At 51.5% G+C, this 9,584-nt stretch overlaps 1 protein-coding gene across 1 annotated transcript; it reads left to right on the top strand.

Annotated features, from left to right (window-relative positions):
* Positions 1 to 686: 686 nt before the first annotated feature.
* On the top strand, positions 687 to 7,797 carry SMIM7 (small integral membrane protein 7; the record flags this gene model as incomplete). The annotated part of the gene is made up of 4 exons (XM_080714931.1): positions 687 to 715; positions 799 to 840; positions 2,900 to 2,952; positions 7,703 to 7,797. Exons 1-4 carry the CDS (start codon positions 690 to 692, stop codon positions 7,795 to 7,797), a joined length of 216 nt encoding a protein of 71 aa, XP_080571057.1. The 5' UTR covers positions 687 to 689.
* Positions 7,798 to 9,584: the final 1,787 nt, after the last annotated feature.

The raw sequence follows: 9,584 nt of genomic DNA on the forward strand, positions 1-9,584 counted from the left end.
GGCTCGCGCCCTCCGTGGGGCGCGGTTCGGACCCCGGGCCTTGGCGGAGCCTAGTCAGGACCCCTACTCCTCCTGAGACCCCATCGCTCAGGAGCCCCGTCCTGTGGACCCCAACCAAGGCCTTCAAATCCCCACAGGGCTCGTGGGGGCAGGACCCTCGTCTTCCCTGCGGCTCCACATGCCCCGCGCCCCATAGGGACCGCTTCGTGGGGACCCCTGCCCGCCCGCGGTCCTGCCGGCCTGGGGAGGACCCCTGCCTCCTGGGGGCCCTGGAAGACCCTCTTCTGGAGACCAGCCAGTAGGGGCGTCCGTATGTGGGGAGCCCTTGGCGCCAGGGCCTCCCCCTCCGGGCAGATCCGGGAAAGTTTCCCAGAATCCCAGAGAGAGAGAAGGAACCCCAGCTGCCCTAATCTTTCCAAAACCGAGAAATCACGCATGCGCAGCACGGTGCGAAAAGCGACCCCTGGGGTCCCCGTGAAGACTCCGCCTTCCCATGACGTCACCGCGAAGTTCCCTCCCCGACGCGTCCAGTCTCCCGACGAGGCCGCCGGGGGCGGGACCCTTCTGTCCTGGCTTTCGATTGGCTCGGTCCTCGTCAGAGTCGTCGTAGGATTGGTTAGCTAGCGCTTCTCTCCCCGCCCCTCTTGGGGCTTCCGCTTCCGGTCCTGACGGGCGCTTCGGCTGTAACGATGATCGGAGACATCCTGCTGTTCGGGTAACTCGGGGAACCAGATGCTGGGGAGAGAGGGCCAGACGGGGCGAGGGGCAGCTTTAGTAAACGTAGTTCTCCTCCCGCAGGACGCTGCTGGTGAACGCAGGGGCCGTGCTCAACTTTAAACTGTGAGTAGGCCGCGCCCGAGCGGGGCCGCTGGAACCCGTGGCCCCGCCCTGGAGTGTAGGAGCCCGCCCCCGTCTTGGGCCACGCCCAGGCCACGCCCACCCCGGGTCGCCCTCTGGTCACGCCTCCGCATTGGTTTGTTTTCCCTTTTTTGACCCTCCGCCACCCTGGGACATCATCATCATCATTAGTAGTAATTATTATTATTACTATCTCTATTGTTATTTACTGAGGATTGATTTCCAAAGGTGTTATACCTCCGAGCTACACCCTAGCCCTTTTAACTTTTATTATTTTGCTTTGGGGGGGAGATTGAGGGGTTACTAGGGATTGACCCAGGGGCATTCTACCTCTTAGTTACACCTCCAGCCCAATTTTAAATTTTTATTTTTTTGTGGTCCCGAGGCTGCCAGATCTAGGACTGTTCTTTATTTGGAAACGGGGTCTCACTGAGTTGCAAAAGGCTTCACTAAGTAGCTGGACCTGTCCGCAAACCCTCCTGTCTCAGCCTCTCTAATGCTGGGATTACAAGCATGCGCCGCCACGGCTGGCTTTTAATGTTTTATTTTGAAACAGGGTCTCACTAAGTTGCAGAGAGCCTCACTAAGTGTTTTTTTGTTGTTGTTGTTTTGGTTTTTTTTCGGGTCTGGGGATGGAGCCCAGGGGCATTCAACCTCCAAGCTACACCTCCTGCCCTATTTTTTATTCTTTGAGACAGGGTCTCACTAACTTGCGGAGGGCCTCACTAAGTAGCTGAGGCTGTCCACGAACCGTGATCCTCCGGTCTCAGCCTCCCGAATGCTGGGATTACAAGCGTGCGCCACCACGCCCAGCTGAGCCTCACTAAGTTTTTGAGGCTGGCAGTGAGCCTGTAATCCTGTTGTCTCAGTCGCCCAAGTACTGGGATTACAAGCATGGGCCACTAGGCCTGGCATTTACTTTTTTTATTTATTCATTTTTTCGTACTTGGAATTGCCCCTCTACCACTGAACTGCATACCCTAGCCATACCATTTGTATCCGTGTGTGTGTGTGTGTGTGTGTGTGTGTGTGTGTGTGTGTGGTGGTGGTGGTGACTGAACCCAGGAGCAGTCTCCCTCTAAGCTACACCCCTAAGCTGCCCAGCCTGATTTTATTTACTTATTAAATTTTTGTTTGTTTTGAAACAGGATCGTTAGGTTGCTGAGAATCTCACTAGGCCGCTGAGGCTGGTCTCTGACTGGTGATTCTCCTGTCTCAGCCTCCCGAGTCCTGGGATTAAAAGCATCTACCACCTCACCTGGCTGTACCCCTGAACTTTGAGTCAGGACCTTCCAGCCCCTGGGTGGCCCCCTCACGTCCCCAGAGAGCCTCAGGCTTATTCCCTGAGAAGCAGCCCTAACCTGGGCCCTCAGCCACACCCTCAATTCCCTTGGACCACCCTGTTCACCTTGTCAGTGTAGCTAAGATTGGCCAGGCGTGGAGGGGTAGGAGGGTGACCAGAGGTCACAACCATGTCTGCTGCTGGGCTGGGTCTAAAGCTTAGTGTTCACAGCCTTCTGAAGTATGTTTCAAGGACTGAGTGGTCTTTATGTCCTATTGAAAGTAGACATCGGGGCCGGGCGTGGTGGCGCACGCTTCTAATCCCCACGCTTGGGAGGCGGAGACAGGAGGATCACGCAGGTTCAAAGCCAGCCGCGCTGGCCTGAGAGACCCTGTTTCCAAATAAAAATATAAAAAATAAGCCGGGCGTGGTGGCGCAGCTTGTAATCCCAGCATTCGGGAAGCTGAGACCTGGAGGATCACGGTTCGCGGACAGCCTCAGCTACTTAGTGAGGCCCTCTGCAACTCAGTGAGATCCAGTTTCAAAATAAAGAATAAAAAATAGGGCAGGGGCTGTAGCTCGGTGGTCAAATGCCCTTGGATTCCATCCCCAGACCCACAAAAATAAATAAATAAAAATATAAAAAATAGGTGTCTGGGAGGGTAGTCCAGAGGTGGAAGGGTTTCCAGGAACCCCAGGACCACCCAAAAAAAAAAAAAAAAAGAAAGAAAGAAAGTGGATATTGTCTGCTTTTTATAGGAAAAAGAAGGAGGCACACGGCTTTGGAGAAGAATCGAGGGAGCCCACCACAGGTAAGGTCCACTTCCCGGACACTGGGGTGGCATGGTCAGGTTCAGAGGGCAGGTTCTTTCTCACCCTGTCCTACCCAGGTTTTCACTGAGTGTATGTGTATGTGAGAGAGATGGGACCAAGGGTGACCTCATTTGCTATTATAATTGTTATAATTTAGCTGGGCGTGGTGGCACATGCTTGTCATCCCAGCATTCCGGAGGCTGAGACAGGAGGATCATGGTTCGCGGACAGCCTCAGCTACTTAGTGAGGCCCTCCGCAACTCAGTGAGAGCCGGTTTCAAAATAAAGGATAAAAAATAGGGCAGGGGATGTAACTTGGAGGTAGAATGCCCCTGGGTTCTATCCCCAGTACCACAAAAAAGTAAATAAATACAAAATAAAAAGACTAAAAAATCGGGCTAGGGGTGTAGCTCGGAGTTAGAATGCTCCTGGGTTCCATCCTCAATAGCACACAAAAAAACATTGTTATAACATATGTGTATGGCTAATGTCTGCCCCGACACTTAGTTGTGAGGTCCAGAGAAGAGGCCGAAGCTTGTCTTTGCCGGCACATCAGTGCAAGAGAATGAGCGAGCGAGGGACATCCTCACATGTAGCTCTTGCCTTCAGAGTACAGCGGAAATGTGGTTTGTTTTTGTTTTTTAATTAGTGCCAACATTAGATTTTTAATAAGTCAAAAGTTTTTATACAAAAGTTTGGTATCTGGTTTTTCTGTTAAAAAGATCGGAACATTTAGCCGGGCGTGGTGGCGCACGCTTGTAATCCCAGCATTCGGGAGGCTGAGACCTGGAGGATCACGGTTCGCGGACAGCCTCAGCTATTTAGTGAGGCCCTCTGCAACTCAGTGAGACCCAGTTTCAAAATAAAGAATAAAAAATAGGGCAGGGGGTGTAGCTCAGAGGTCAAATGCCCCTGGGTTCCATCCCCAGAAAAAAAAGATCGGAACATAGCTGGGTGTGGTGGCGCACACGTGTAATCCCAGTACTTGGGAGGCTGAGACAGGAGGATCACACAGGTTGGAAGCCAACCTCAGCTACTTAGTGAGGCTCTCAGGACTTAGTGAGACCCTGTTTCCAAATAAAATATAAAAACAGGTCCCAGAGTATAGCCCGGAGGTTTATACCTGGATATTTACCTGGTACCTGGGTTCCACCCCCAAGACCACACACACACAAAAAAAGATTGGAACATTAACTGGGCGTGGTGGCACAGACCTATAATCCCAGTATTTGGGGGGCTAAGATTGGAGGGTCACAGGTTCAAGGATGATCTCAGTCACTTAGTGGGGCCTTATTTCAAAATAAAAAGGACTGGGGGTATAGCCTAGATTTAAGAGTTCCCCTGGGTTCAATCTCTAGTACCCCTCAAAAACATTTGTAAAATTGTTCCTGCAACTCGGGACTCAGGAGACCGCTCAGCAACAGTTGAACAGGGTTGAATAATAGGACCCCAATAATAGCACCCCATTGAGGCGAGGCCTGTGGGCTCTCATCCTAGCCCCAACCCCTTCACATTTGTTTTATTTATTGTGGTACTGGGGGTTGGACCAGGAACATTCTACCTCTGAGCTATCCACTCAGCCCTATTTTAATTTTGAGACAGTCTCACTAGGTTGATGAGTTTCAGTACTCGCAGAGGCTGGATTCAAACCTGCGATCCTCCTGACTGAGCTTCCCAAGTATTGGAATTACAAGCGTGCACCACCACGCCCAGCTTCCTTCAGGGTTGTTTTTTGTTTTTTGGTGCTGCGAGTTGAACCCGGGGACATTCTACCTCTGAGCTACATCCTCAGCCCTAGTTTTTGTTCTGAAACAGGATCTCAGTAAGTCGTGGAGGGCCTCGCTAAGTTGCTGGGGCTGATCGTAAACCTGTGGTCTCCTGTCTCAGCCTCCCAAGTACCGGGGTTATAGGCATGCGCCACCGGATTATAGGCACTGCCTCCCTTCATATTGATATCGGCTCACCTACCTGATTTCTAGAGGCCCCAGAATTTATACTTCCCGCTAAATTCATTCTTGTGACTGTTTGGAGCCTAATGGGACCTTTAGTCTGTGGCGGGTGGCGATTTGGCACAGCGCTCAGGAGTGGTGTCGGTGGCATGAAGGGCCCTCAGACTCCGTTCAGGACCTGGGTGCATGCTTGCTCTGCCATTTCCCAGCATGCTTTGTCATCCCCAGGGGCTCCTTCCAGTGAGGACGGTGTGCCTGCCTCTTACCCCCATCTCCCTTGTCTCATTCACCCCAGACTGTGGGGGCTGCCTTTGCTAAGACCTCCATGTGCTGGGCGCTGTGTTAAGTTCCTGCTAGCCGCCCGTCACCCCGTCTACACAGGAGGAAATGGGCAGGGACAGTCCAGGGACGGGCCTGGGTCAGCCCGCAGCCGTGCAGAGCTGTGGTTTGAGCTGCAGTAGGCTGTCACCAGTTGAGCTCATCCACTTCCTGGGAGCAGCTTCTGTGGTCCCCCTCCGCCACAGACCCGGTACTTCAGATTCCTCCTGGGTGTGTTCCCAGAACACCTGCACTTTCCCTCCGAGGCCCTTGTCTCGCCAGTAATCACACGTGTTGTTTGGTATCTGGCTCCGCTTGAGCTCCCGAGAGCAGATACGCCGCCTCGCTCGGATCCCCTTCCTCGGCAATTGCCCGAGATGAGTGACTATTCAGCATCTGTTGACGGTGGGACAGTTCACTGTCCCCGGCTGAGCGGTGCTTCTCACACGTCCCTGGGACAGACCTGTCTCTTGAGGTCTCCAGACGTGTGGACCAGGGCTCCTACCTTACAGATGGTGCTGCGTGCAGCTGACCCGCGTTGTGGGCAACACTAGGCCTGTCTAGACTGCGTTCACACGACTGCACGCAGGTCAGAACGGGGCCAGGCCCGGGTCAGTTGCTGTGCAGTTGGCGCCTGGGAAGGCTTCTGAGCGAGTGCCTGTGTTCCCCGCTCCACCCGTGATGTTTCGTAAGCACCCTTGTGCATCACGATCCCTTCTCATTCTGGAGACCCAGAGACAGCGTGATTCATGAGAACCCTGGAAGGAAGGTTCCAGAATCCAGGTGTCTGCAGTCCTGATGCACCAGCTCGCTTCCTCTTGAAGGGTGTGTTATTTCTTGACATCAGAGGAAGTCATTGCTGAAGCGAACTTCCTGCTTGACTTGCCCAAGTTAGGGGTGCTTTAAAGGTTGCAAACGATTGACACTAGGCTCAAACCTCATCACCCCAGGTTGGTCCGGTCTCAAACTAGCACTCTTACCGTCTGGCTGTCTCCAGTGCTCAGGTCTCCTGTCTTCTGTGTCACGGTGATTTATGTCGGCAGAGATGAACCTAGAGGAGGGGGTGGCGCATTTTTCTTTAAAGTGCTCCAGCGTAGATACTTGCAGCCCTGTGGACCACACTGTGTCTGTTGCAAGGACTCTACTGTGATGGTATGAAAGTTACCAAAGACATCAGATAACTAAGTGGCCATGACTGTGTGCCAATAAATATTTATAGACACTGAAACTTTAATTTCATGTCATTTTTCTATGTCACAAAAAAACTTTTTTTTTTTATTAGAACATGTAAAACCAATTCTTACCTCACAGGTCATACAAAAAATAGGATGCTGGTCGTGGTGGCGCACGCCTGTAATTCCAGTGTTTGGGAGGCTGAGACAGGAGGATCTCAGGTTTGAAAACAGCCTCAGAAACCTGTTGTGACCCTGTTTCGAAAACAAAGCAATTTAGCTAGGTGTGGTGGCACATGCTTGTGATCCCAGTACTTGGGAGGCTGAGACAGGAGGATGGCAGGTTTGAATCCAGCCGTAGCAACTTAGGGAGGCCCTCTGCAATTAAGTGAGGTTCTATTTTCATATAAGAAATAAAATCAGACTATGGGGTTAGCTCAGAGATAGAATGCCTCTAGGTTCAATCCCCAGTGCTTAAAAAAAGGGCGAACTGGATTTGGCCTGTGGGCTAGTTTTCTGACCCCTGGAATAAAGCATTGAGCTTACATCTTCCCAACCCAGCAAACTTGACCTCCTGCCCCCCCCGCCCCCGTGTCTTTTTCAGCTGGGTATGGTGGTGCACACTATAGTCACAGACCTGGGAGGCTAAGTCAGGCTTGAGGACAGCCTCAATATCATAGCAAGACTATCAGCGACCTAGTGAGACCCTGTTTCAAAACAAAAAATAGCCGGGCGTTGGTGGCGCATGCTTGAAATCCCAGCATTCGGGAGGCTGAGACAGGAGGATCATGGTTTGCAGACAGCCTCAGCTACTTAGTGAGGCCCTCTGCAACTTAGTGAGACCCTGTTTCAAAATAAAGGGTAAAAAATAGGGCTGGGGGTATAGTTTGGAGGTAGAATGCCCCTGGGTTTCATCCCCAGCACTGCAAAAAAAAAAAAAAAAAAAAGTAGGTCTGAGGGTATAGCTCAGAGATAGAATGCTCCTGGGCTCAACCCCCAATACCAAGAAATAAAGTCTTTCTCCCAGTAATTGAGGCTAATGCCCCAGGAAAGGCTCTCATTGGCAGACCTGGGTCACATGGCCGTCCCTCAGCCAGTCAGAGGCACCAGGGCTTGGTGCTCTCAGGGCATTGGTCAGTGGTAGCCGCAGCCCGGGTGCAGAGGGCAGGGAGCAGGGGTGACCCGAGGGGAAGCCACACAGTCCCGGGAAGGTGAGGCCAGCAGGTGCGGGTTCCAGAAGTCAGCACAGCCTGCTGCAGGTGGCCACGGGGCCTTGAGCCGTGCTGCAAAGGTGCGTTCTGATTCTGCAGGTGACAACATCCGGGAGTTCTTGCTGAGCCTCCGGTACTTCCGCATCTTCATCGCCCTGTGGAACGTGTTCATGATGTTCTGCATGATCGTGTAAGTCACCCGCCCGCCCCACCAGCGCCATTTCTCCCGTGTCCTCTAGAAAACCCGCCTGATGGGCATTCTCTGGGTTTCACTTGGCCCTTTCAGGTTGCACTTTTCGCTTCTAGGAGAAAAGCTGGGGCCGAAGGGCTCACACAGTGTCGCTGAAGGCCTCTCTTGGCTGGTTGGCGCTTCTGTTGGGACGTGGTGTTTTCTGGGTCCCAGCTATGCCTGGCACCCGATCCGCGCCTGGCTCCATCCCCTCTTGCCACTGCGGCTACGGGAAACTTACCTTAAAAGCCTACCTTGCCAGGCGTGGTGGCGCACGCTTGTAATCTCCACGCTTGGGAGGCTGAGACAGGAGGAGCGCACAGGTTCAAAGCCAGCCACTTACTGAGACCCTGTTTCCAAATAAAGTATAAAATAGGTCTGGGAGTATAACCCGGAGGTAGAAAGCCCCTGGGTTCTACCCCAGTACCACCAAAAAACCAAAAAAAAAAAAAAAAAAAAACAGGGTCTTGCTATGTTGCTTAGGGCCTCGCTAAGTTGCTGAGGGTGGTCTTGAACTTGTGATCCTCCCAAGTACTGGGATTACAGGAGTGTGATGCCATGCCTGGCTCAGTCATCACTGACCTTTGGTAGTAGGAAATGTGCTAAATTATTACATTCGGATTATATTCAGATGAAACCCATTTGTCTCAGTTCCTGCGGGGGGTTGCTTCCGGGAGCCCTGGTGTCCGGGACGTTGCTTCCAGGCTCTCTCTGGATTTCCAAATCTGTAGACGCTCAAGTTCTTTATATGATGGAGGAAAATTTGCATAGAACCTACATGTTTCCCACGGTAGACTTTAAAACGTGTGTGTGTGTGTGTGTGTGTGTGTGTGTGTGTGTGTGTGTGTGTGTTTTAATGGGGATTGAACCCAGAGGGATTCTACCTCCAGGCTATACCCCAGCCCTTTTTATTATTTATTTATTTATTTATTTATTTATTTATTTATTTTTGGTGGTACTGGGGTTCCTGGAAGCCCTTCTACCTCCGGGCTACACTCCCAGACCTATTTTTACATTTTTATTTGGAAACAGGGTCTCCTAAGCCAGTGCGCGTGGCTGGCTTCGAACCTGCGCGATCCTCCTGTCTCTGCCTCCCAGGTGCGGGGATGACAAGCGTGCGCCACCACGCCCGGCTATTTTTTGTTTTGAAACAGGGTCTCACTGGGTCGCTGATAGTCTTGCTTGCCAGGTTCTCGGCAGTCTCAGTACATTCCTGAGGCTGCCTTTGAACCTGTGATTCTCCTGTCTCGGCCTTCCAAGTAATGGATTGCAGGTGTGCGCCACCATACTCAGCTTTAAATAAGTGAAAATTTCTAGGTTACTTATAATAGCAATGCAAAGGATACATAAATAATTACTGTACTGTGATGTAGTCAGTATTTCAGATGCAGTTTCTTTCATTCTTTTTCTCTTTTAGTGTACTGCTGAGGATTGAATGCAGGGACAGTCTACCTCCAAGCTATTCCCCTAGCCCTTTTTATTTTTTTTATCTGAAATAGGGTCTTGCTAAGTTGGTGAGGGCCTTGCTGAGTTTCTGAGGCTGGCCTCAAACCTGTGATCCTCCTGTTTCAGCCTCCCAAGTGCTGGGTTGATGGGCATGCACCACCACACCTGGCTCTAAATGCAGTTTCTTTTATCAAGTGTTTTTGATATTGGATTGATTGAATCCATAGATGTGGGACCCAAGGATACAGAGGGTTGTCTATATTATTTTGTAAAGAGCCAGGCTTGGTGCTCTTTATAAAATAATTA

This window comes from Muscardinus avellanarius, assembly GCF_963383645.1.
Source record: "Muscardinus avellanarius genome assembly, chromosome: 18".
NCBI classification, from domain to species: Eukaryota; Metazoa; Chordata; class Mammalia; order Rodentia; family Gliridae; genus Muscardinus; species Muscardinus avellanarius.